Genomic DNA, 27,431 nt, shown 5'->3' on the forward strand with positions numbered 1-27,431 from the left:
GGAGTGGGGGTCACAAGGGATGGACTAAGCTCACTCTGATCTGGCCGGGCTCCTCTTCACTCATGATTCACTAAAATCACAGAACAGCCAATCTTAATCCCTACATTTCCCGTTTCCTGTAGCGATCCATATTCTAGCAGCTGTGAATAAACTTGAGGCGATTTATTAGAGAAATGAGTGGAGGGTGGGCCTCCGAAACTGTACATAAGAGACAGTATTGACCGAATTTCGCTCGAGCATAAAAACCCCTTAAATCAGAAAATAATGACACAAGAAAATGTTCCTGACCCAGATGCCTTGACGGGGATTCATTAGAAATCCTGTGGATGTTATATGGTTGGTAAATCTCCATTTGCTGGCAATGAATAGGGGAGGGATGGCCATGGAGGCCAAGATCACGGCCTCTTCATGGGGATGATGACTCCAAATCCACATGGGCATTCAACCCTTGGCCTTCCCTCCCCTCGTGGGGGGGGGGAGAGCCCCCTATCTCCTTCCTGGGGGGGGGGGAGGCAAGAGGGATGCCCTTTTGTGACATCACAGTTCCAGCTCACCCAAGGAGGCCTGGTTGCCGTGGGGACGCTGGTCACTTCAGAGGACAGCCAGGGCAGGGGGGACTCAGCCAGCCATGGGGCGAGGGGCAAGGAGGGATGCTGGGAGGAGGAATTTCAGGATGGGAGGCCCAAGAGATCCACCCCCAGCTTCAAGGAGCTGGGATCCCATGGCTACCAAGGGATCTGGAACGAATACTTCGATAAGGTCCCTGCTCAGCTGGTGGGGTGCTCTTCCTTCCAAGGGGCAGGGAAGGGAGCTTGGGAGGATCATCCACTGGCTAAGGTCCAGCTGATTTCAGATAGGCCTCCAAGTTCAGAATCTCTCTTTTTCTCACCCAGTCAGAGGCAAAAATGCAGATCCAGGAAGCTGGCTGAGGAGGAGGGAGAAGAGAGGCTGATCCTGCAGAGGGGAGAGGCACAGGAAGGCAAGTTGTCCCGGAAATGTGGGCGAATTTGCAGCGTAAGCAGTGGTAACTGGCAACTCGAAGCTGGACAGGAACCCCTGTTTATTTTTTTTGGGGGGGGGGAGAGAGAGCTGTTCCAGCTGTGAGTGAAGAGTCCCGCCAGATAAGCCCATTTCAACTATCCTCTTTCTTTGTGACCAATAACGTGACATTTTGACTCCCAGTCCCCTGGCTCTAAACCCCTCAAGTATTAGCTTGTTCCCTGACTCAGAGAGGTGTCGTCTATCCTAAATCTGAGAGGGAAAATTCAAGAGGGAGTATTTTTCTTTCTCCGACTAGATTCGAATTCAGCTCTTGTACTCCAGACCAGTGGTTCTCAATCGCTCTGAGTTGGCGAGCCCAACTGTGGCAACGGCACTTTCGACGTGTGCAGATGCATGGGTACCGCGTATGCACGAGCACGCATACAGGTGCACCACGATCAGGCAGCGTGGAGGCAGCCATTGCCATGGCTCCTCCCCCACCAGCCACTGCCTGCTGCCACCACCTGCCGCCACCCGCCACCCGCCACTGCCACCGTCTCCGTTTTCGGTCGCCACTGCCAGCCACCGCCATCTTCATTGAATGTACATAGGGGAAATTGGGACTGGAATTATGACGTATTGTATGATGTATAATGTATGATGTCATTGGGGATTTTATGGGGGATTTGATTGTGTTTTAATTGTTTTATGTTGTACGCCATGAGACCTAATTGGGGAACGGTGGTCTATAAATCAAATCATAAATAAAAATAAAATCTGCTGCTGCCAAGGCAGCAACCAACCTGGGGGACCCCCCAGAAGGGGCCAGGTGACCCCAAATGGCCACAGGCTCACATAGGTATGGGGATACCAGTCTGTATTGACACGTTCCCCAATACAGACTGGTATCCCCATACCTATGTGAACCTGTGGCCAGTATTATACTATTAACATATATAAGGACTTGTCACTGATGAAAGAACTGAAAACGGAGATTACCTGGATTCCGTTTTGACAGAAGTCCTAAAGAATAAAGAAACAAGGAAAAACCATAAAAATAGGACATTTTTCTTTATTTATCATATTGCCAGTGGATAGGTCTGTTTCTCTCTGTTTGCTTTAATTATTAGACCGTCCTTCATATACTCTTGTGTGCTTTTTGACAGCTCAGTCTGTGGCAGTTACACCAATAAGGGGTCTTCTGGGACCTTAACTGATGAAGCATGTCATCCATTTTCATAGAATGCAGCTTTCTTCCGAAAATACCTGATCTGTATTTTCACTGGTGCGCACATCCTACACGTTCACAAGAAGAAAACACGGGGTCAGAAATATACAGAATGCAAGAATGAAATGAACCGTAGAATTCAAATGGACTTTGGAGTCATAAACCTAACACCTGTTCCATAGGTATTGTTTCTGAAAAAAAAAACAATGTAATTTCAGCTTTGTTTGTCTACTGATGTCTTAAATTCAGTCACGGGAATCAAAGTGAATTTTCCAACACTTGGCTTCCTGAAGTAGCGAGGGGAACAATCTCCAGGGAAGCGTGGGGGGCCAGCTGCCAAGGGGACCTCAAATCTCCTTTTCATCGACTCTCCAGAGACGCATGAAGAGTGTGAGAGCTCAGAAGCGAGGCAGGTGACTGTTGTGCCAGCAGGTAATTCTTGCATCATGGATGAGTTGGTTGGTAGAGAACAAGGAGACAGAACTTCTACTTACAATGTGCTTGGGTCCCTCCGCCAGAGAATACCACTGATATAGTCTCAGGTGGGAAAGGGGAGAAGAAGGGAACATTCAGCTAAAAAATGGTGCTTGGAGGGATGAACGGCAGACAAAAGGCAAACTAGAGGTCAGGGGAGTTGGCAACTGAGGCACAGGGCAGGAAAGCAGCCAGGGAAAGGGGCGGGGAGTATAGCATTGGAGGGGTCATGAACAGAGGATTTGTGAAGAATATAACAGCCAAAGGGAAAACTCCACTGTACCCACTTGGTCTAGCTCAAGCAGGCAATATGCCACCTACCTTTTCCATTCATCATCATAGAATCATAGAATCATAGAGTTGGAAGGGGCCATACAGGCCATCTAGTCATAGAATCATAGAGTTGGAAGGGGCCGACAGGCTATCTAGTCATAGAATCATAGAATTGGAAGGGGCCATACAGGCCATCTAGTCCAACCCCCTGCTCAACGCAGGATCAGCCCAAAGCATCCTAAAGCATCCAAGAAAAGTGTGTATCCAACCTTTGCTTGAAGACTGCCAGTGATCTCCAAGGGGACACATTTCTCAAGCATGTGGAAAGCTAATTTGGATCATTTATTTACCGTATGGCATCTGTAGGGTAGCCAGGCAAGGGGCATTCAAAGGTGGTTTGTCATTGCTTCCCTCCATGTCATGACCCCTAGTGTTCACTGAAGGAACTCCATCCAAATACTTGGAGGTCTCCCATCCAAATTCTAGCCAGGTTCCCCGGATCTGATGGAATGAAGCTGGCCTGGGCTAGCCAGGTGAGGGCTTATTTGGATTGGGACCAGGTGTCTCCTACAGGGAACTAGACCCAGGAGGTATTATTTACCCTGATAGGGAGCTCTGTAGCTGCTCATGATCTACATAGATATGTAGTTTCCTCAACAGAAACAGATGCAAAGAATTCGTTTGGTTTAGCTGACATCCCCCCCCCCCCCAATCTTTCTGAAGCAATCTTCATATTAAAGAAGGAAAAAAGCTCTTGGATCAGGGTATCAAATTCTTCAGGCTCCCACCTGACCTCCATTGAGTCCTATGGTGGGAAACGGGGAATTCTATTGCGGGAAAAGAGAGCACCAATCAGTGCAGGGACACCCACTCCAGGTGCAAGCTTCAGGTGACGCGTGAAGGGAGGAGACTGGTCGGACACAACTTCGCAACTAACAACAACACCGCCCTCCCCTGAGTCTCAGGGCGGTTTACATAGAACGTAGAACAATACAAGGAACTTAGTTTTTGCATAACATATAGATAACCACCACAATAATAATATTAACATTAATAACTGTAACAAAGGTAAGCATAACAATGCGAACAGGTCCAGGGGCAGAACGCATGAGTGGATTTCTGGGAGGGAGGGATCAGGGGGCCTGCAGCTGTCTCTGGTTTCGCTCAGCCTCAACCAAAATGCCTGGCAGAAGAGCTCCCTTATGCAGGCCCTGCGGAACTGTTGAGGCAGTGGGGAACTGACAATAAAAATGCAATCTATTCCAAAATAAATTCAAATGGTGACAGTCTAAAATTCAAAACCTTCTTTCTTTTCTGCTGCCCTTTGACAGGTCTGACAAGCTGCCTTCCCCCTCATCCGAACGACCAAGAATCTAGCCCCCATGGCCTCACGTTCAGCAACCACAGAGATGGGCCAGGAGTCCAAATGCTCCATCTGCCTGCAGCACCTGATCCACTCCAGGACCCTGGACTGTGGCCACAGTTTCTGCCAGGGCTGCATCACCCTCTACGGTGAGGCATGGGGAACCATGAGGGACTCGGGATGTCCTGTCTGCAAGTTCAAGTCCCAGAAAGGGAATTTTGGTCAAAACTGGCCGGAGGCAAACCCAGGAGAAAAAATGAACCTGCAGCCACGAAGCTCAAGAAATGAAGGTATTTGCTTGAGACACAAGGGAAAACTCCACCTCTTCTGCAGAGAGGATGAAAAATTGGTGTGTTTTGTCTGCGGGCGATTCCCAGAACATGAAGGACACGCGCTGCTTCTCCTGGAAGAGGCATCTCCGCAGTACAAGGTAGGGCCTCGTCTATGAAGAAAGGCTGGGGGACTCGGGAATGTTCAGCCTGGAGAAGAGGAGGTTGAGAGGGGACAGGATGGCTGTCTCTGTATTTGAAAGGCTGTCACTTGGAGGAAGGCAGGGGAGCGGTTTCTGTGGGGAGCAGCGGAGAGGACCCACAGTAATGGGTTTAAACTACATGGGGAATCATATTGACTACGGTGGTTGCTCCCCCACATGCAGCCAGCTGGGTGACCTTGGGCTTGCCACAGCACAGGTAAAACTGTTCTGACCGAGCAGGAATATCAGGGCGCTCTCAGCCTCACCTCCCTCACAGTGTGTCTGTTGTGGGGAGAGGAAGGGGAAGGTGATTGTAAGCCGCTTTGAGACTCCTTTGGGTAGAGAAAAGCAGCATATAAGAACCAGCTCTTCTTCTTCTTCAGTAATCTCAAGGCTCTCTCGGCCTCACCCACCTCACAGGGTGTCTGTTGTAGGGAGAGGAAAGGGAAGGGGAATGTAAGCCGCTCTGAGACTCCTTCCGGTAGAGAAAAGCAGCATATAAGAACCAACTCTTCTGCTTCAGTAATATCAGGGGTCTCTCAGCCTCCCCTCCCTCACAGGGTGTCTGTTGTGGGGAGAGGAAAGGGAAGGCGAGTGCAAGCCACTTTGAGATTCCTTCTGGTAGAGAAAAGCGGCATATAAGAACCAGCTCTTCTTCTTCTTCAGTAATCTCAGGGCTCTCTTGGCCTCACCTCCCTCACAGGGTGTCTGTTGTAGGGAGAGGAAAGGGAAGGGGAATGTAAGCCGCTCTGAGACTCCTTCCGGTAGAGAAAAGCGGCATATAAGAACCAACTCTTCTTCTTCAGTAATCTCAGGGCTCTCTCAGCCTCCCCTCCCTCACAGGGTGTCTGTTGTGGAGAGAGGAAAGGGAAAGTGTTTGCTTATCTTTGCTAAGCAACAAGCAGACCAGAGATTTGTTTGGCTGAACGTGAAATTTTAGTGAAGGAAAGGGGGTGGGGAGGGAGACAACAATCGTCAAAGGGTGAATTTGAAAATTTATATAGCAATGCTATATTCTTTGGTGTCAAATGTAGTCTATAAAACATTTTGTAGTAATTTTCTTTTTGGTTTACACTTTTTGAGAACTCAATACCTTTATCCCACAATTTCAATCCTCTAGGGAGATGTTATGAGGAATGTTGCTGGCCCAGCTAATCATGACCTCCTTAACTTTTTCAGACTGGGAATAATAGGCTAATAGCCAATTATACATGACTTTAATCAGACTTCCATACTTTTTGCAGAAATTTCACACCCAAGTTGAATCCTGTTCAAATTCAAAACATTGCTTATCTATATTCAATCTTTCTAATAATTGCCTATATAAGAACCAACTGCACCTTGTTCCATCAAAAATATTTCCTCCTGTTTTTAAAATTTTATTTTATTATCCTCTAAAATATCACCATATGTCAAAAATTCTTCATGGCGTTGAGATTGCTTACTAAACAGTGCCTCATGCAGTGAAAAGCATGTTGGCATTTTCCCCAATAAAACCTTCTTATACCTCATCCAAATTTTCTATAGGGTTTCACTAACACAATGGCTTTTCAATTCTTTAGTAGCTTTAACCTTATCATGACCCAAATAAGCGTGTCAGCCAAAGATTAGATCATGGCCCTCTAAATTCAGTAGATGTTGATCTTTTAACAATATCCAATCTCTTGGCTAAACAAAGGAAGCTGCTTCATAATAAAGTAGTAAATTTGGGGCGTTTAATCCCCCTCATTCCCTACTACCATGTACATTTTTGAATTTTACTTTGGGTTTTTTCCCTTGCCAAATAAATTTCCTTAGAATCTTATGCCACTCCCCAAAATGCCACTTCATTCAATCAATTTTTAGGTTTCGGAGAGGCATCCTTCACTCATTCACAACACACCAAGGAGAAATGGAAACTTTCTCTTTTTTTTATTTTGTATGTGTATTAAACCTGTTTCTTCCTCAGGGTAGATTCCATGGCTGTCTCGAGATTCTGAGGAAGGAGAAAGGGGAAATCCTGGCCTACAAAGCAGACGTAGAAAAGGAAAGCCAAGACCTGCTTGTGAGTGTCCCAAATTAGGAAGAGAATAAATAAGAGAACCAATCCTTGGGAATGTAGTAAAAAAAGTGCAGAAAAATCATGACTCATGAAGCAGTCACTGGGGAAGGCCTGATCTCTCAGAGAAAATTGCTTTAGGATGCTTAGGGCTGATCCTGCGTTGAGCAGGGGGTTGGACTAGATGGCCTGTATGGCCCCTTCCAACTCTATGTCCATGAAATGGTGCTCTCAGGATCTGGTGAATGTCATCCTTGCCCAGGGATTCCCAACACCTGGAGTGGGCCTTGGCCTTTTAAGTATGGGGACTTGGGAGAAAAATTCTCCAGAAACTCTTCCCCCTTCTGCATGCTGATGTACGATAGATGAAAAATCAGACCTTCCACCTTCCTACTAGGGTTTCATCTTCCTAGAACCGACCATATCCCTGACACTGGTTTCCTTCTCTCTGCCTGCTTCTCGAAGAATGTGACCAAATCAGAGAGGCAAAAAGCACGGGCTGAGTTCAGAAAACTGCACCAGTTCCTGGAGGAACAAGAGGAAGTTCTGCTGACTGAGACAGAAGAGACGGAGAAGGAGATTGCAAGGAAAAGGGACGGCCACCTGGCCAGACTCTCTGCGGAACTCTCCTTGCTGGAAAGTCTCATTCAGGAGGTGGAGGAGAAGATTCAGCAGCCAGGCAGGGAACTTTTGCAGGTAAGAGTACAGCAAGGACTTCACGGGGGCAGGATGTGGCTTTCAAACATTTGTGTGTCTCTTTCACCTGTACAAGAAGAAAAGCTTTTTGTGTACAGGAAAATCAGCAGGGAAAGGTTGGTACGATCATGTTTGTGTCGACTGTCCTGGATTTTTGGGTTTTGGTTAAATGTTTGTGGAGTGTCATATACGTATAGCATGCGCTTGGCGTGTGGAAGATCTCCATTCCAGGTTCAGTCCTTTTCATCAGCTGCTAGAAAAAGGATCAAGTGATAGAGGATATGAAAGACTTAAAACTGAAATGCTGGAGAACCGGCATTGGGCCTATTCTGCACACAATAGATCAGGGGTAGTCAAACTGCGGCCCTCCAGATGTCCATGGACTACAATTCCCACGAGCCCCTGCCAGCGTTTGCTGGCAGGGGCTCGTGGGAATTGTAGTCCATGGGCATCTGGAGGGCCGCAGTTTGACTACCCCTGCAATAGATAACGCACTTTCAATGCACTTTAGAAGTAGCTTTTCCTGTTCCGCACAGGAAAACCCAGCTGCCAAAGCACATTGAAAGTGCATTATCCTGTGTGTGCGGAATGGGCCCTTGATGGACCAATTCTGATTCAGTATAAAGTAGCCTCTTGTGCTCATGGGTTTAGAACATTGTTTTCCCCTTCTCCCTCTAGGATGTCAGGAATACCTTACAAAGGTAAGTGGGTCCTACTTGTGTCCCTTCATGATTATGGGAAGGATCTGGATTTCATGGGGAACTTGAAGGATTTCGGGGACAAGATGTAAAACAGGTGAGCCCTCTGGTGTTTCTCATGGACGTGGGGTTCCTGAGTGAGGCAGACTCTCCATCCCAAATGGCTACAACCCTTCTCTGCAGCTCTGCTCTTGTCTGGGGCATCTGGCCTTGCAGCTGAGCACTGCCCAAATTCTGCTCATGTTCTCCCTCTGTTCTTTTGCCCCCCTCAAAAACTGTGGTGCCGTTGAGTGACGAGTTTGTGATATTTCTCATCAGGTATGAGAGGAAGAAGTTTGAGAATCTGGCAGCTTTCCCTTCTGAGCTGAAGTGGAGGATCTGGGGGTTCTGTAATATCCCTCCTCTCCTGGAGGGTGTTGCGAAGAAATGCAAAGGTACTGATGAACAGATGCAGGGATTTCCTGCAGGACGATTCGTCCCAAAATAGGCACACCATTTAAGGAGCTTCACTGTGGGAAGAGCTGGATCATTAGCCCCAAAAATGAAACATTTACAAAACCAAATAATTTTTTTTTCATTTTGATTCCTATTTTCCTGTTTTTGGGGGGCTACATTTATTAGGGAGACTGGGGCAGGAGGCGTCACCAAGAGAAGATAATGTGACCAGATTAGTGATGCTGGTAAAGTCTTTAAATAACACACCACAGATATCCATTGCTAATTATACCCTTAGGCTTCCACCCCCCCCCCCCAAAAAAAAAACCCTTAACTAATTTATAATGAAACTAATATACCATTTGAAACCTTCAGTAACTCAGAATCTGATCAGTTTCACCCTTTACTCGATCAAGATCACTAAAGATCCCTCCGTGCTGACAACCAAAAGCCAAGACTTGAAGGTTTTGGAAGGTCTCTGTAATTAAGGACAATAGTTTGGCTGTTTCCTAAACCCTATAGTAGCCACAACTTAGATGCTGGAATAAAATTATGTTCGGAGAAGGGAAATTTGCAAGCTTTATTAGAATTGGGAGCATTGGCACCCTCCCTAGATTTGTTTCAGCAACCAAAATTGTTTTGGATTGTTGTTTTTTTTACAAAATTTGCTATATGAACAATGTTTTTATAATTAATCTCTGTTTTCCAGCCAGTCTGGTCTCTGGACTTCATCTACAGAAAGGTAAATTTTCATATCAATGAAGGACAGAATTTCCTGGGGGAGGGGGGTTGCTAGAGACTTGTATAGTTGTGGTTCATTGTGGTTTAACCAGTCTGTCCCATAAATCTGGAAACTTTATTCAGACATTGGCATTTGATTGCCACGGAGGGACAGACCAGAACCAATGGGATGAAATGAATGCAAAAGAAATTCCATCTGAACATCCAGAAGAAGTTCCTGACAGTCAGAGCGGTTTCTCAGTGGAACAGGCTTCCTCGGGAGGTGGTGGGTTCTCCGTCTTTGAAGATTTTTAAACAGAGGCTGGATAGCCATCTGGTGGAGAGGCTGATTCTGTGAAGATTCAAGGGGGTGGCAGGTGACACTGGATGAGCGAGAGGGTTGTGAGTGTCCTGCACAGTGCAGGGGATTGGATTAGATGACCCAGGAGGTCCCCTCCAACTCTATGATTCATGATTTACCTGGATGTGAAATTGGTTTAAGGTTGGCATGGAGGCACAACCACAATATATTATGGCACTCTTGTGCTAATACTCTAGCCCAGGGGTAGTCAACCTGTGGTCCTCCAGATGTTCATGGACTACAATTCCCATGAGCCCTTGCCAGCAAACACTGGCAGGGGCTCATGGAAATTGTAGTCCCTGAACATCTGGAGGACCACAGGTTGACTACCCCTGCTCTAGCCTCAAGGCACCTTGAGGTGTAGCTCCCCCTGAATCTCATCCCAACCAGCCTCATCATGGACAGTTGTCCTGTAAGAAAGGAAGGGGGGGTCAGAAATCTTCCAGATTTAATGGGGCTTTGACAAGGCTGTGAGTGTTTTGCTACCTAGGTGCTGCTTCCAGCTGCAGGTATCTGATTGTATCCGGAGGGGTTCCCTTCACCACCGAACAAGTACAGAGAACCACAGAACCATGGCCCTCCTCTCCACATTAATGACTGCAGGAATGAGGAGAAATTTCCCACACAGATACCTTTGCACAGCACCTCCAGCTCGAAAAATTTAGCACTGGCCTCACTCCATTGCTTGCAGCAAGGGGACACTTGTCACCTGGTTCATTTTCTTTCAAAAATATCTATCCCACCTTTCCACTCGGATTGCCAAGCCCAACCTGGCAAACAGTGGGAGACTGGGCGGGGCAGTGAGAAGGGGAGGTGGCTGTCCGTAATGGCACGATGTCAGTTCCGGGGAACCCCAGAAGTTACGCCAGTCCTCTCTAGGAAGTTGATAGCCCTAGATTTCTCCAGGCGGTGTTGGAGCTCATGTGTTGACGCGCTGGTTTTATCTCCTGAAAGTGAATGGACCTCCCAGCGGATTCCGCACCTCTTCCGTCATCTCATTTCTTCCCAACAGCAAAGGTGACTCTGGATCCGGCCTCTAACAGTTGCTGTCTCGTCCACCTGTCGGAGGGCCAGAAAAAAGTGATGCGTAAAAGTACAGCTCAAGACCTTTCCAAAGATCCTGAGAAACACTACGGTTTTGTGCTGGGCCGTGAGGGTTTCACAGCAGGCTGCCATTTCTGGGAAGTTGTGGTAGGATTTGGGGAAGGCTGGGCTGTGGGGGTGGCCAGGAAGCTGGTGAAGGGCAGGGTCACCTTGACTCCTGAGGAAGGGATCTGGGCTGTGGGGAGGTGGGAGGGCCGGTACAAGGCCTTTCTAAAGGGCATTGACCCTCCCTTGACCCTGAGGAGGAGGCTCCTTCGCATCCGAATCTGTCTGAACTACGATGGGGGTCGAGTGGCCTTTTTTGATGCCAGAAGATCAGCCCTGCTCTACGAGTTCTCTCGGGCCTCCTTCTGTGGTGAGACCCTTCATCCTTTCTTTGCAGTGTATGGGGATGGCTGCCTGGGGCTCTTTCCCTGAGACGGTGAAATCTCCCTGAGGTGAAATTTCCCTGAGACGGTGAAATGGGCCATGCTGGTGTTTGTGAGGCCTAGATGATTAATGAAGAGCATTGTCTGGGAACTCCGTACTTGGGCTGCCAGTGGACCTGAGAGATGCCCCACCAGGTCCTCCCAGGCTGGAAGACCCTGGTTCCAGACCTTGGCGGGGCCATCCCACCTGAAGAGGCTGGAACCCAACTATCTACCATCACTTCCTCCAGCACCTCCAGAGAACATGACACCAAGATTGGTTCCACTGCCCTTATTTCCAATGACACTGGGGCCCAGTCAAGGGTGGCACAGTATGAACTGCCACCGCGGCTTCCAGGAGGGAACCAGGTCCTAGCACTGGCCCTCTAGCCTCCCTTGCTGAGGTCCCCTCTCCTTCCATTATAATACACAAAGTGGCAATAGGATAAACACAGGACCATCTCAGATAACTCGAACCAAGAAGAAAAGACCTGTCCCTATGGCATTAAACATTAATAAAGAATGTTTTTAAACAATGTCCTTCCTTGAGTTTACTTTTAGTTTATTTCATTCCAAGGACATCAGCCAGAGCGGTTTTCCAGATAAACTCTGTTATATATTATCTTTTCCTCAGTGGCAAGTCCTCTCTTCTAAGTGCAATGAATTTAAGGAGTGTTTCTTCCGCAACCTCAATACAAGTTGTAATATAAATTGGCCGATGGCTCAAAATAGTAAGGAGATACAAGCATAGATATCGGCGTTTTGCCGGTTTAACTTCTTTACCCTTCTCTGCGAGCCTCTTGTGGCACAGAGTGGTAAGGCAGCAGACATGCAGTCTGAAAGCTCTGCCCATGAGGCTGGGAGTTAGATCCCAGCAGCCGGCTCAAGGTTGACTCAGCCTTCCATCCTTCCAAGGTCGGTAAAATGAGTACCCAGCTTGCTGGGGGGTAAACGGTAATGACTGGGGAAGGCACTGGCAAACCACCCCGTATTGAGTCTGCCAAGAAAACGCTGGAGGGCGTCACCCCAAGGGTCTGACATGACCCGGTGCTTGCACAGGGGAGACCTTTACCTTTACCTTTTACCCTTCTCCGCACCTCCAATGCTGAGGTATCGCGGTAATCTGTCGCTGATTGATCAGGGCGTCAATTCAAAGAATGCAGGAAAACTGGGGTCCCCATGAGTTTGGGCAGCACTGGAAGGAAAGGCATGGCTGGCTCTGCAGGATCCAAAGTCACATCCTAATCCTGAACAATGAGGACCTTCAAGAACCTGGATTCCCATTTCCAAATGCAAAGAAGAACAAGAAGAACTGGCCATATTCATTTTTTTGCTCTTCAGTATTCATAAAACAATCTTTTTGTTTGTTCTTCTGCATTTGATCTGACAGCAATGCTGATTCAACGACTCATTCAAAATGGAGGAAGGCCGTGACAGGGAGGGCAGGAGGGGCAAGAGAGTGCTTGGCTTTTGTGGCCTTTTAAAATCTATGCTGAGCACCACTATGAGGTCAGGAAGGAATTCTCATCCTGGTCCAATTGGCTCAGGGGAGGAACCCGTGTGCAAGGGTTGGACTAGATGACCCTTGGTATCCCTTCAAGCGCTGGGTTCCTATGTCAACTTGGCTTACAGTAATTTCTCTCAGAAATAGAAAACTCTTAAAGTCCAGTGGAAACCACAGTCCTTTAAGGTGGGATGGGCTGTAAGTATCTGTGTAAGCACAACTCTATAAGGGTTTGCTCCTGCATGGGGTGCCAATCTACCCAGCTCAGTCTGTTGCAGTAACTCCAATAAGTGAACCTTAAATAAACACATATAACAAGTCATAAGTCTTCATGGAATTCAACCTTCTTCCTCAAATATCTGGCGCACTTATCCTATACATTCATAAGAAGAAAACGTGGGGTCAGAAGGCGGTGAAATGCGAGAATGATTTGAACTTCGGAGTCATAAATTTATTACGTGGTCCAGTAAACACCGATGCTGAAATACGATACACTTTCTGCTTGGTCTGCTGGGGTGTGTACTGCAGTGTTATAAAAGTGCATTTTCCAACGCTTACTTCCTGAAGAAGGGAAGGGCAGCAACTTCCACAGGAGTGGGAGAAGCCAGCTGTTAAGGGAAGCTCAAATCTGCTTTTCGTTGACTCTCCAGGGACGTATGAAGAGTGAGATCAGAAGCAAGGGGGAGACTGTCGCGCCCACGCTGTGATTTTGTTGTGAGACAACCAGCAGGTAATTCTTGCATAACGGTTGAGTAGACACCCTGGTTGGTTGGTTAGTTGGCTGGTAGAGAACAAGGAGAACAGAATCGTAATGGGGAAATCCGAGAAAGAGTGTGAGAAATGATATGCATTTGGCTAAACTGAGCGGGAAAAAATACCCCCAAAATACCTTACTGATATTTTTGGCTATTATTTTAGCCGATTATAGATTTTATGATATGATTAGCTACCGGTACAGCGAACCTGAAAAAAAGTCAATGAAGGGGCTTTTAATAAGGCCTCTTGTGGCACAGAGTGGTAAGGCAGCAGACATGCAGTCTGAAAGCTCTGCCCATGAGGCTGGGAGTTCGATCCCAGCAGCCGGCTCAAGGTTGACTCAGCCTTCCATCCTTCCGAGGTCGGTAAAATGAGTACCCAGCTTGTTGGGGGGTAAACGGTAATGACTGGGGAAGGCACTGGCAAACCACCCCGTATTGAGTCTGCCATGAAAACGCAGGAGGGCGTCACCCCAAGGGTCAGACATGACTTGGTGCTTGCACAGGAGATACCTTTACCTTTACCTTTTTATCCAGCTATTCTGTCAGCTTTCAACTCCTGCCTCCACACCTGAGGCAGCAAGAAAGCTTCCTTCCACATGCAGACCTTGGGGACAGCTTCTGCTTGGCAGCTAAGTCTGCCTGGGGAAATGTCTGGTGTGGTGGGGAAATGTCTCCCAGGCCCATGCACATCCTTGGGGTAGCTTCTGCTGTGGGGTGGCTTAAACTGTGGCACAGCAGAATCCTTTTGCAGCCAGGTTTGCTGTCCCACGCAGATCCTGGGGAAAACTTCTACTGCTGCAGGGTTTTAAATTTTTCTTCTTCTTAGGTCGGTTGGACCCCAAAGGTTTCAATGTTTCTTGAAAATCCAAGTACCAGATCAGCAATAACAGCAAAGACAACTAGAAAGGTGGATGCAGAGCAAAAGACACCTCTGTTTGTTTGCCTGCTTAAAGATGTGTGAGCTACCTCTCCATCTTTAGACTCTTAAGCAGTAGATAATTTAACATAGTATCAACAAAAAAAAATTACAATCTATTTCAAAATAAATTCAACATGGCAACAGCCTAAAATGCTAGTCCTTTTCTCCAGCTCATTCCTCTTCTGCTTCTGTCTTACAGATCTTGCAAGCTGCTTTTCCTATCAGCCAAGCTACCAAGCATCCAGCACCCATGGCCTCAGCTCCGCCATCCACTGAAATAGAGCAGGAAGTCACGTGCCCCATCTGCCTGGACTTCCTGACACACCCCATGGTCCTGGGCTGTGGCCACAGCTTCTGCCAGGGCTGCATCACTGACTACTGTGAAAAATGGGAACCATTGGGGGACATGAAGTGTCCTCTCTGCAAATTCAGGTTCCAGAAAGGGAATTTCCATCCAAACTGGCAGCTGGCAAACCTAGTAGAAAAAATTAAACAGTTGCCACTGAGTTCAGGAAAAGATCTTTGCCTGAGACACAAGGAAAAACTCCACTTCTTCTGCAAAGAAGATGAACAATTGGTGTGTATCGTCTGTGAGCGATCTCCAGAACACCAAGGACACACAATCTTCCTGGAAGAAGCTCGTCAACAATACAAGGTAGGAACTCATCTGGATCCTTGCTGGTGGAATCCATCCATTTTCTAGGGAAGAGGTACTTCCCTCCCAATATCCCTCTCCTTCCATAGCTGATACTTGCGACAGTAAGGAGGTACAAGATACTGATTCTGTTTTTTTATCCTTTTAATAATAAAATCAGAGCACAATCAAATCAGAGTCCAGTAGCACCTTCAAGACCAACAAAGATTTATTCAAGGAGTGAGCTTTCGAGTGCAAGCACTCTTCCTCAGACAAAGAGTGCTTGCACTCGAAAGCTCACGCCTTGAATAAATCTTTGTTGGTCTTGAAGGTGCTACTGGACTCTGATTTGATTGTGCTACTTCAGACCAACACGGCTACCCATTTGAATCTATCCTTTTTATAGTGAGTGTTTGGGCCAGAATTCTGAAGGTGCCCAGAGGTTGGGGATTCCTGATACAGAGGCTGTCGGGGACTTGAATGACCCTCCACACATGCACACAAGACTATGCAGGCCAGGCACATCATTTAAATGAACTCGTTCCCTTTTTCTCTGATTTTATATGTTTTGATGTATGTGAATAGCAAACCTTAAAAGCAAACAAATAAAAACCAAACAGGAACAAATCCAGAATCAAAATCAAGAACGAATCCAAAATCCAGAAATCAAATCAAATCAATAAATAAATGTTTTCTCTTTTTTTTTCCCTCTTCAGCATAAGATCTTCAATTGCCTTGAGATTTTGAAGAGGAAAAGGAAGACAATTCAGGCATATATAGCAGAAACCAAAGACGAAAGCCAACAAATGCTTGTAAGTGCCCCAGTAACAGGAACACAACACGAATTGAGATAAATATCTCAGGGGAGGGGGGAGGATATACCAAATTCAAAATTGCAAGGTAGTCCCAGTTCTCAAAACAAATGTCTGTTATTTATGGCCTGGGCTGTCACATCAAATAGTTATCAAGAGCCATTCTAAGGGCCAAATAACTTCTGGTATTCCTTTCTCACTAGACACTTAAAAAAATATAAGCTGCATAAGCTGCATTCTGGATCAGAAGAAGGAAGGTGGTCTCCATTTTTTGGCAAAAAAACCTCTCCCCCACCCCCGATTTCCACAATATACAAAAAAGTGCATATGGTAAAGCAGTGTAGAGGGGCAGTTTTTTTCAGGAAAACCAAAGAGATGGTAGAATTTTCCACAGGTATAGTGATCCTGTAGAAAATCTTCAGGTAACTCAACATCATGCTAGCCTCTGGAATATTTGCATTTGTGTATTTATTCATTTAGAAACATATACCCAAGTATTCTTCGATGACCATAGAGTTCTGCCCAAATGCCAGACCTTCCCTGATGTCTCCCACTGTCTTCAGCTTTGGGCATACATGAAGTGATGTCAGCACGCCATTTTCCCTCCCGCCTGCCAGCTGAGTGATGGTGGGAAGCACCCTCTGGTGACAGGATGATGATGATGCTGATGATGATGTTAGCCATTCAGTCAAATCCGACTCTTAGTGATCCTATGGCACAACTACCACCATGATCTCCGATCCCACACCGCCTCCCTCAGCCATGCAATGTTCTGCCCGGTGTCCATTTTGATTGTGTCTAACCACCGCGTTCTTTGTCAACCTGGGCCTAGTCTGCACACAATAGATAATGCACTTTCAGTTTACTTTAGAAGTCGATTTTCTGAAAATCCAGCCACAAAAGCACATTGAAAGTGTACTAGTCTACTGTATGCAGACTAGGCCCTGGTTTCCTTTTTCCAATGACCAATCTTTAACCGCTCCTGCAGAGCGGATTAAATAAAAGGGTAAGGGCTGTTGGGGAGGAGTTACTGCTCACGGGGCCGGGAGAAGCCCGAGGGATGCGTCCGGCTGGGGGGGGGGCGCAGCCTTCTCCCGCCTCCGATAGCAGCCTCGCCACGTCACAGACGTGGCCAGGCTGCTCCTGGGGCCTGGAGATGGCCCAGGGGTGCTGCTGCATGGGGGGGGGGGGACACAACCGTCTCCCGGCTCCAGGAGAACGCCCCAGGTCGCACCCCGCTGCCCACGGCATCCCAACTCCCGCCCTGCGAAGGCTTCACCGGCCACAATAGCCTAGCACCCATTTTATTGTCATATAAAATGGGCTTAATTTCTATTCCTATCATAATTGCTTTCCCCACTGAGTTGGATCGCATGCTATGGCCAAAGTTAGTGAGCCGGAGTTTTGTGATTTTACCTACCAGGCTTTATGCATTGTGGTGTTTCCACGTTCATTACTTTTGCTGTCCATGGAACCTGAAGATCTCTTCTCCGACTCCAGAGTTCAAATGAATCGATTCCCCTCCTCTGCTTTGTTCATCATCCAACTTTCGCAGCCTCCAACGGGCATAACTCTGTATTCTGATGGATCTATGCAGAATATTAATGCCATCTCTGGGGAAAATCACCAGTGTCCTTCATTAATGATTTGACCCTCTGAGAACAAATTACATGCCTGACAATGATCGTTTATGCACTGGAGGTTTCATGCCAGGCTGCAGGCTGGTGTTTTAGTCGTGGCAGGTTGCCCCACCTCTTCCTGCACCCACACAGGGGAGCAATTGGCCCGGTGCACCTCATCTGCCCCCAATTTGTGCTCCTGCATGGGAGCTGGGATAGTGAAGTTCCCAGTGCAGAAATGGTCAATTTCTTTCTTTCTTTCTTTCTTTCTTTCTTTCTTTCTTTCTTTCTTTCTTTCTTTCTTTCTTTCTTTCTTTCTTTCTTTCTCTCTTTCTTTCTTTTTCTTTCTTTCTTTTTCTTTCTTTCTTTCTTTCTTTCTTCCTTTCTTCCTTCCTTTCTTCCTTCCTTTCTTCCTTCCTTTCTTCCTTTCTTCCTTTCTTTCTTCCTTTCTTTCTTCCTTTCTTCCTTTCTTCCTTTCTTTCTTCCTTTCTTCCTTTCTTCCTTTCTTTCTTCCTTCCTTTCTTCCTTTCTTCCTTTCTTCCTTTCTTCCTTTCTTTCTTTCTTTCTTTCTTTCTTTCTTTCTTTCTTTCTTTCTTTCTTTCTTTCTTTCTTTCTTTCTTTCTTTCTTCCTTCCTTCCTTCCTTTCTTTCTTTCTTCCTTCCTTTCTTCCTTTCTTCCTTTCTTCCTTTCTTTCTTCCTTTCTTCCTTTCTTCCTTTCTTCCTTTCTTTCTTTCTTTCTTTCTTTCTTTCTTCCTTTCTTTCTTTCTTTCTTTCTTCCTTTCTTCCTTCCTTTCTTCCTTTCTTCCTTCCTTCCTTCCTTCCTTCCTCCCTTCCTTCCTCCCTTTCTTTCTCCCTTTCTTCCTCCCTTCCTTCCTCCCTTTCTCCCTTTCTTTCTCCCTTTCTTTCTCCCTTCCTTCCTTCCTTCCTCCCTTCCTTCCTTCCTTTCTGTAGAAAAGAACAGAATCAGAGAAGCAAAAGACAGTGGCTGAGTTCAGAGCCCTACGCCAGTTCCTGGAAGAACAAGAAAACCACCTGCTGGCCCAGATCGAAGAGGTGGAGAAGGAGGTAGCCAGAAAAATAGAGGACCGCCTGGCCAAATTCTCTGAGGAACTCTCCTCTCTCGAAAGCCTCATCCAAGAGATGGAGGAGAAATTTCTGCACCCAGTGAGTGAACTCCTGCAGGTAAGAGCCTGGTAGAAAATGATCTATGCCATCCTGAGAGGGTTCGCAAACTTTTTCTGATGAGAACAGGGCCACACCCTGAGAAGACACATCCTCACTCCTTGAGTGAAGCCTGGCAGGCCTGAAGTGATCTCTGTAGCCTTCACCGACATGGCAAAAGTTCTCCATCAACCTGCTTTTTCATCATCACCAAGAATGCAGATTCATTTGTGCTGGCAAAGGAGTGTCCACATGAGACTTTCGTGTGGAGCTTTCTCCATTGGCTGCCATTTCCGCAGTAATCCCCCACACACCTGTGACACTGGAGGGCACTTTAAGAACTCATAGCATGACAATCCTATAACAATCTATTACCACAGCCTGCTTGTTTTTCTGACTACCCCACTGTCATTTCTTCAAAGAAGTGGCTAGTGCTTTTTGTTGCATGGCTAGTCCCCTTATAGCTCTACAATGAAAAGGGCTAGAGACGTTCCCCTTAAAATGAAAGTTATAACATGATAGCAATTGGCAGTTGAAGCCAGCAGCCTTTTTAGTGGCTCAGCAGGGAAAACTGCAGCCTTGATGGGGTGACAGAAAGAAAAGGGTACTAGTTTGAAGGAAACCTTGAAAATGTGTACTTTCCTCTACCAGGGCAATGGCTACAACCTGAGGAGTTTTCTCATCGAATTCCCAGGACTCTTCTGTTCTTGAGATAATTTTACCTCCATCTCACCTGCTGATAAACAGATGCTCTATCATTCTGCATTAATTAGGGGGCTTCAGTCTTTCAATTCTAATTAATTCCCTGAAACATCTTCGAAGATATGGAAGAAGTCGGTGTCAAGAAACCAGTGGTGAGCCTGAAAGGCCCATTATGCACGGAGGGGAAGGTCCGCATTCGGGGTGGAATGGCGGCGGCTAAAATCACCAATTATGCACACTGCAGGCGGCAACCGGGCACAGAGTCAACATAAGCCGCCGAAAAAGCCGCGTTAGCGAGATGCGGAAGAAAGTGGAGCTTCCCAGGACCAGGGCGCAACCAGAAGCGGCTCCCAAGTAGCCGCGTGCATAATCGGATACTCTGGGTTTTGCCGCCGTTGCATTCCGTCCCGTGCGTAAGCGGTTTGCTTCACTTCTTCCTCCTCCGCGTTCTCCATGCCGCCGTTTCAGCGGCTGTGCATAATAGGCCAGTGAGACTCTCTCTGGCTACAAGAAGACCAAAGAAAGCTGACATGGAAATGCATCCTTAGAGCTAGAAGAGGGGAAAGAAATATCTTCAAACATAACAGTTCAAAGAACGGAACTTAGAAATTCTATATTCGAGATGTGTTTTAAGACAAAGAAGCTGTTGGTGGAACATAGTGCTAGGAATAGAAATCTTTCTAGACAAAGGGTGAACATATTATCTTTGATAGGTACCTGGGATTCGACAACAATGGTAGTGATGATATTATTTAACAAATATTTAAAATTTAAGTTTTAATATAAATTTGGGAAAAGGGGGAAATAATTAAATAGGGAAGTATTTTAGAGTTGAAACACCTTTGGATAACACTTTTGGATAAGTCTGTATGGTAGATTATTTGCAAATAAGAATTATTTTTATTTTTAATAATAAAAATAAAAAAAATATTTTTCTGCAGAGAAAAAAAACTTCCTTGGGCTTGTGTGGTCCACGGCAGCCACTGACTTTCCTTTTCTTTCTCTTTCTTTGTTCCTTCCAGGGTGTCAGAGGAACCTTGCAGAGGTAAGCAGGCCCTATTCATTTCCCTTCATCATTTCTGAAAGCAGTGGATAACATGCAGTTCCAAGATATAATGAGCTCTTCGGAGCAGGGTGGAGTCTGGAGGGAAGGAGCATTGCTGATGCTGTGATGTCACTTCCTGTTGATCAGCTGGAAGTCACTTCCCACACTGCTCTAGGAATTCTCAGTGGTGTTGGGAGAGGAAAGGGAACTGTAAGCCACTTTGAGACTTCTTTGAGTAGAGAAAAGGGGCATATAAGAACCAACTCTTCTTCTTCTTCAGTAATATTAGGGCTCTCTCAGCCTCACCCACCTCACAGGGTGCCTGTTCTGGGGAGAGGAAAGGGAAGGTGAATGTAAGCTGCTTTGAGACTCCTTCAGGTAGAAAAAAGTGGCATACAAGAACCAACTCTTCTTCTTCAAGAGGGGAATTTGTGGCTCTTAGAATGGCCTATTATTGTGCAGCTCTAAGCAGAGTGACTCCCAGCCCCTTGACTTATATGAACAAAATCACTCTGCTTTCAGACTGCCCTGCTAATGAATCCACTGAACCCTCTAATTCAAGAGGCAGGTCTGGGAACCAAGAGGTCAAGGTCCATAAAAATACCGCTCTGAGAAATTCAAAAGGAACCTGAAATCAGAACAACATAAAAGTCAGGGTTTCTGCAGATGTTCTCAAGTATCAGCCACTGAAGTGAAGCAACACGTCTTTAATCATTGGGGTCATTTGAAGAGGAGATGCCAGGGGATATCTGCAGGGCCTTCTCGATCATGGCACCCTTATTACCCTGCACCTGCCTGTCACTTCCTGTTTTCATGTTTGATCTTTTCTTTAGCTGTTATGCATTTTAAAGCTTTTTTCCCCAATGTTTCTGATTGACTGCTGCCATGAGGACTCTACTTGGGTGTGAAGGCAACCTAAAATATTTTAAATAAAAGAAACAATAAAACACATTCCCGATAAGGTACCATTTGAGGTATGCAGGAGGCAGCCCTGCCTACCCAAAAGACCGTCTGCTTTCCTTCTCCTGCCTGTGGCTTAGCTTTGCTTTCAGGCATTCGTTATCTTTGTTCTGCATGTTTGTTTGTTCTTAATTTGTTTTTCTATCCATGTATTTTTCACATTTCTATGCTGCCCTTCCTCAAGGGCTCAGGGCAGCCAACATCATGTCCATACAATAAGATACTAAAAGTCCGATGTGTATTTTATGTCAAGTGCTAGAAGAACTCACAACGTACTTCTGTCATAAGAAAGCTTTATTGAGAAGTTACTTCAGTCACCATAACTAGCGAAGTCAAATCTGCCCAAAGATACAATTGCAAACCCTTTTCAAGAGAATTCTCCCGCCCAAAACTTGAAGGTTCCCAGGGGGAGGGGGGAAGAGCTCCAGGTGCCCGGCTGGGCAATAAACCAGGGAGTGTTACTTCCAGCGCCCACTGACAAGATAACTGTTTTTGTTACAAAGAGCAGGCCTTGCCGGCCGGTTCAAAAGACAAATAGTTCACAGCAAATCATGATAACAAAGGCACAGCAGACAGGTTTCGATTTCAGGCAGACAGCTAAATATAATGGGTCGAGGTTACACAGAGAACCCAAAAGCAAAAGGTAAAAATAAAGCTAAGAAAACATGGAGAGACTTAGGCTAATATAAAAATCATGGCAGAGAACAGGCACTGATCCTGACATTTTATAACCAGGGTGTTCACTGCCATTTCCCTGATGGGATAATTGGGAGCAAAGTGCTGTGATATTTGACAAGTGGCATGCAGATGTTGTCACCTTGGTAGGGAGGCCAGTCTGTCGATGTTATTCTTTGGGCCTGGCAGAACAGCTGAGTTGTGCAGATCAAATCCCACAGGGTCCTCATCTCATTTGGGAGAACTTTCCACCAGGTCAGCGCCAGGGGAGAAAAAGCCCTGATTCTAGTTGAGCCCAATTTAAGTTCACTGGAGCCAGGGATCTTGAACAGATTTTGTGTGCTCGATCTCTGTGCGGGGCATATGGGAGAAGGTGGTCCCACAGGTACGAAGGTCTCAGACCTTATAAGGCCTTGAAGGGGAGTACCAGCACCTTGAATCTGATTTGGTCCTCTATCTGGAGGAAGGCTATCAAAGAATTGAGGCTTTTGAACTGGAGAAGACTCGTGCTGGAGAAGACTCTTGCGAGTCCCTTGGACTGCAAGGCGAACAAACCGGTCAGTCCTAGAGGAGATCAGCCCTGCCTGCTCCTTAGAAGGCCAGATCCTGAAGGTGAAGCTCAAATACTTTGGCCACCTCATGAGAAGGAAGGACTCCCTGGAGAAGAGCCTAATGCTGGGAGCTATCGAGGGCAAAAGAAGAAGGGGACGACAGAGAGTGAGGTGGCTGGATGGAGACACTGAAGCAGTCGGTGTGAACTTAAATGGACTCCGGGGAATGGTAGAGGACAGGAAGGCCTGGAGGATCATTGTCCATGGGGTCGCAATGGGTCGGACACGACTTCGCACCTAACAACAACAACTGGAGTCAGTGCTGCTGGAAGAGCACGGGTCAAATGTGATTCCTGTAAGGACCTGGGCAGCTGCGATCTGGACCAGGTGCTCCTCTGAGGAATGCTGACTTGGATGAAGAACCCATTAACAGTGATTTTCTTTAGGTATGAGGAGACGATGTCCGAGAATCCAGAGGATTTCCCTCCAGAGCTGCTATGGAAAGTCTGGAACTGCTGTTATAACCCCTTTCTGGACCGTGCCATGAGACCATTCAGAGGTAAGAGGGAACGGCTGCAGGGATTCCAGAGAGGACATAGAGAGAATTATTCTCAAGAGTCTCCTTGGAATCGTAGCTTTCTGACTCCTACTGAAGCTGTAAATGGAAAAGGAGAAAATTACATTAGGATAACAAAATATAGGTCTTTGCAAGCAGAAAGGGAAGGAGGATCCCTATTCTCCCCTGTTTGTGTCCGTGTCAATACTTGTGGGAACTGCTGTTCCTGTTACAAGATACTCCATGAATAGAATGGTTTGATGTTTATTCCCTGTTTCTTTTGTTTCTCCAGAGGCTCTGCCTTGGGCGTCTCCGGAGCGAAGAGGTAAATTTTGGAGCCTGAGAACAAAATTCACAAGGAGGGGAAGGGCTTGGCAGGCGGTTTTCTGTTGGTGTTTCTTTGACATTCAAGAGTTCCATCCTAGGAACATGAGAATCATAAATGGGTTAGTTATGAAAAGTGGGAAAGAGGAATGGGGAAGTAGCAAGTCATATTAAGTGTGAGTCTTTCAACCTGAGAACGTCATAAGCCCTCCTGGATCAGCCCCAGACCCATCAGTGGACACTGAGCTAGAGAAGGCGCAAGAGGATGGATGGTGGCCAGGCATCCATAGCCCTGCCCGGCTGCTTGGGAGAAGACTCCAAATCAGAGGGGCAGTTCGACTGTCCCCTTTTTTCAGGAGTTCCCTGGACAGAATCGTTCCTTTGGGAACAGGCTCACCTCCCAGGAATGTTCCTGGACTTCCCCAGACTCTGCTTTTTCTTCCCTTTTCACCTATTCTGGGCTACTCAGGAGGCACCTCCCAGGGACCAGACCCACCCTCTTATTTCAGACTTGGCCCTTTCCTTGTGGGCATGCCCTTTTGGTGCCCAGGGTGAGCAGGTTTGGTCCCCACTGTGGAGAAAGGAGTATACAAATAGTAAACCTAGCTGAAGATCAGAGGCAGATAAAAGGGAGGCTGATGAATAGCTGAGAAAGTAAAAATGAGACAGGTAACAGGGAGAGAGGGTACAGGGGCTGCCAGGAGGAGGAAAAAAGGAAAGGATGACGTGGGGGGGGGATACCATGGCAATTGAGATGCCGCACCAGAAATCTTTTGGAGCTGAATCGATCTCCCAGTTGATTCTGCATCTCTTCTGTCATTTCGTTTTTTTTTTTTCCCAACAGCAATGGTGACTCTGGAACCAGCCTCAGCTAGTTCCCATCTCGTCCTTTCTGGGAAACAGAAAGTTGTGAAATGGCAAAGTACAACTCAAGACTCACCTGAAGATCCCGAGAAATTCTACGGCTTTGTGCTGGGCAGAGAGGGATTCACAGGAGGCTGCCATTTCTGGGAAGTCCTTCCAGGGTGTGATGATGGCTGGGCTGCGGGCGTGGCCAGAAAACCTGTGAAGGGCAGGGTCACCTTGACTCCTGAGGAAGGGATCTGGGCTGTGGGGAGGTGGAAGGGCCCGCACAAGAATTTCAGAAATGGCACTTACCCTCTCCAGATGCCGAGCGACTGTCACCTACGAATCTGTTTAAACTATGATGTGGGACAAGTGGCCTTTTATGATTTTGACAGAGCAGCTCTGCTCTACGAGTTCTCTGGAGCCTCCTTCAGTGGTGAGGCCCTTTATCCCTTCTTTGCTGTGTATGGCGAAACCTGGGTGAGGCTCTTTCCTTAAGGCATCCAGAATCTCCCTCATAGGCCCTGATGGTGTTTGTGAGATCAGGAGGATTAACAAAGAACATTCAGTATCTCTTGCCCCTTTGCTGTTTCAATACGAAGCTTCTACAGTTACCAAAACTAACAAAATGGTGCCTGTTTTCCCGTGAGAGCCCTTCTCCTTGGTCCAATTTCTTAAAAAGGACATTTACTGTAATAAAGAAAGGCAGAAGTACGAAATCTCCAGAGTTCTAGTCCTCTCCTCTCCCCTCTACAATCATTTTGAGGTTTTCTCTGATCCCTCACCAGATTCAAGAATGGAGCATTGCAGGACCCCGCCAAATAGATGACACTGGGGAAGGATGGGGGGGGGGGGAGAACCATCAGACAGCTGATCCTGACTCCATTATGCAGTGGGGTGCAGGAGTGGCTATTAAGGGTGTGCATACAAGCCAAAAAGGTACAAAGAAATTGCTGATTCAGGTCAGCACAGCACTGTGTTTTGAACTGTGATACAAATCCACCAACACCCCGCAAACAAGTATTGATGTATGTATGCATGTACAGTTGGGACTTTCCAGGAAAGCAGCATGCCTTGGCTTTTCCTCTGAGTCTACTGTCATCATGGGCAATGGCATTTGTCCTTTCCAATCAGATCCTTGCAAGGGAGGAGCACTGAGCACCCCCAGCCAATCACCTGTGACGACAAGGTACAGGGAGTTCTCCCTCCCTCCCTCGGTAGTGGAGGGCTGGAAAAAGAGAGAATTGGGGCACCTTATTCAGGAGCCCATTGAATTCTAATTTGTGGTCCAATTGGCTTGAAACTGGAATTGCTTTAAAGGACAGGCAGTGCCCAATGAGAGGACAATCTCAGCCCGTGGGTGGAGCTAGCAGATCAAAGAGGCAGAAAGGAGAGAAGGCCGAACCTTGTTATTACATTTGGGTTGAAAAAGTTGCCCTGTAACCTGAGCAGGGTAGAATCTGCACGGGGCTTTTTGCCTACTCCCAGTCCAAATGAATCCCTGCTGTCTACACTGTATTTGATTTCCATTTTGATTTTGGTCGCTTTAAATTTTCGCTTTGCAACATGCACGATTGAGCCGCAGTGACCCTACCTTTTCCCCGCAATATCCAGGCACGGATATAACTCGCTGTAATTGATCAAGCTGCTTTGAGGGCTCCCAGTATTAAAGTGTAGATCTGCATTTTGCCAGATTAACGTCCTCCCCACTGAAGCAGAGAAGCACTCTGTCCCTAATTAGCTGGTGCCAGTTCAAGGACTTCCTGGTTCCCGGTTGCAAGACTTTCCTCCCAAGATTTATTTTTTCCCTCCTTTTGGAATCTGTTTTAAAGTGACTGCGTTCCAGAAGCTCACACCTCTCAGCAGAAATTTGTCTCAATCTGTGAGGCTGCTGCTGCTGGCTTAGCTCAGCTCATCCCGCCCCTCGCCCCTCATAAGAAAGAGACAAGCAGACTCAGCTTCTCCACCAGCCGTCAAAAGAGAAGAAAGCACACCCCTTTAATGCCGGCTGGACTTCACCCCCCTCTGCCCTCCCCACTCTGAGCTTCCCCAATGAAGTGCAGATCATTTTCGGTTTCAACTCGAGGGTGGGGGGAAGCAAGGAGCAAGAGCCGGGTTCAAATCTATCTGAATTCAGCAGGATCAACAATGTAAAAAAACAAAATAAGTGCAGAATCAGCCCTGGTTTGTGAATTAAAGTCTGCTTCTGCTGCCCCTGATGGCCTCTGTCTAGTTATTGCAGCCCAGAACAATGAACAAATATCCCCCCACCCCCTCCAGCCTTTTACAGCCCTTACTGATCACACTTGCCCATCCCCATAGAGGAAATGCCAGCAGGGGCAGGCTTCTTGAAGGAAATTGCAGAAATGAGGGAAATCAGCCATGGGGAAGGGGCGACCCGTCTACAGCCATCAGCAAGGAGATATGTCAAGTGACTCTCTTCCTTACCATGGCTCCCACCCCCAGCACACCCTGGCGTAAGGTGACCAGATTGTCCCACTTTTGGAGGGACATCTGGGGGCAGCTGGCAAATTGTACTTATGTTGAAATTTAAAAAATATATATTACAATACTATTTTTGCATTCTATGCATTCTATGAAACTTTTTGCTGCTCTGTTATAGACCAAATTTTAAATCAAGAACTCCCCCCCCCCACCCCGGTTAATAGTGTCCCGCTTTACCAATGTTAAAATCTGATCACCTTACCCTGGTGTCACTATTTCCACGCATTTCTGTAGATTCAAATGGTCTGAGACGCACAATAAAATTAGAGTCCAATGGCACCTTTAAGACCAACAAAGATTCAGAAGAAGAGTTGGTTCTTATATGCCACTTTTCTCTACCCGAAGGAGGCTCAAAGCAGCCTACAGTCGCCTTCCCTTTCCTCTCCCTACAACAGACCCCCTGTGAGGGAGGTGAGGCTGAGAGAGCCCTGAGATTACTGAAGAAGAAGAAGAGTTGGTTCTTATATACCGCTTTTCTCCACCAGAAGGAGGCTCAAAGTGGCTTACAGTCGCCTCCCCTTTCCTCTCCCCACAACAGACCCCCTGTGAGGGAGGGGAGGCTGAGAGAGCCCTGAGATTACTGAAGAAGAAGAAGAGCTGGTTCTTATAT

At 46.8% G+C, this 27,431-nt stretch overlaps 2 protein-coding genes across 3 annotated transcripts; both read left to right on the top strand.

The window, feature by feature from the left end:
* Positions 1 to 2,151: 2,151 nt before the first annotated feature.
* On the top strand, positions 2,152 to 11,756 carry LOC143834333 (tripartite motif-containing protein 10-like). 2 transcript variants are annotated; one of them, XM_077331064.1, is made up of 9 exons: positions 2,152 to 2,641; positions 4,288 to 4,749; positions 6,740 to 6,835; positions 7,295 to 7,525; positions 8,204 to 8,226; positions 8,542 to 8,657; positions 9,368 to 9,400; positions 10,752 to 10,930; positions 11,226 to 11,756. In XM_077331064.1, the coding sequence occupies exons 2-9, from the start codon at positions 4,339 to 4,341 to the stop codon at positions 11,277 to 11,279; spliced, it is 1,143 nt and encodes a 380-aa protein (XP_077187179.1). In that variant the 5' UTR covers positions 2,152 to 2,641; positions 4,288 to 4,338; the 3' UTR covers positions 11,280 to 11,756. The 2 variants fall into 2 exon arrangements, with proteins under 2 accessions (XP_077187179.1, XP_077187178.1); XM_077331063.1 differs by having other exon boundaries at positions 10,752 to 11,756.
* A 1,304-nt stretch (positions 11,757 to 13,060) lies between these two features.
* Positions 13,061 to 26,492, top strand: LOC143834338 (tripartite motif-containing protein 10-like). Its single transcript, XM_077331072.1, has 8 exons — positions 13,061 to 13,484; positions 14,631 to 15,086; positions 15,782 to 15,877; positions 18,448 to 18,678; positions 20,382 to 20,404; positions 23,037 to 23,149; positions 23,439 to 23,471; positions 24,315 to 26,492. The coding sequence occupies exons 2-8, from the start codon at positions 14,682 to 14,684 to the stop codon at positions 24,812 to 24,814; spliced, it is 1,401 nt and encodes a 466-aa protein (XP_077187187.1). The 5' UTR covers positions 13,061 to 13,484; positions 14,631 to 14,681; the 3' UTR covers positions 24,815 to 26,492.
* Positions 26,493 to 27,431: the final 939 nt, after the last annotated feature.

The sequence above is a fragment of the Paroedura picta genome, chromosome 3 (assembly GCF_049243985.1).
Source record: "Paroedura picta isolate Pp20150507F chromosome 3, Ppicta_v3.0, whole genome shotgun sequence".
Lineage (NCBI taxonomy): Eukaryota > Metazoa > Chordata > Lepidosauria > Squamata > Gekkonidae > Paroedura > Paroedura picta.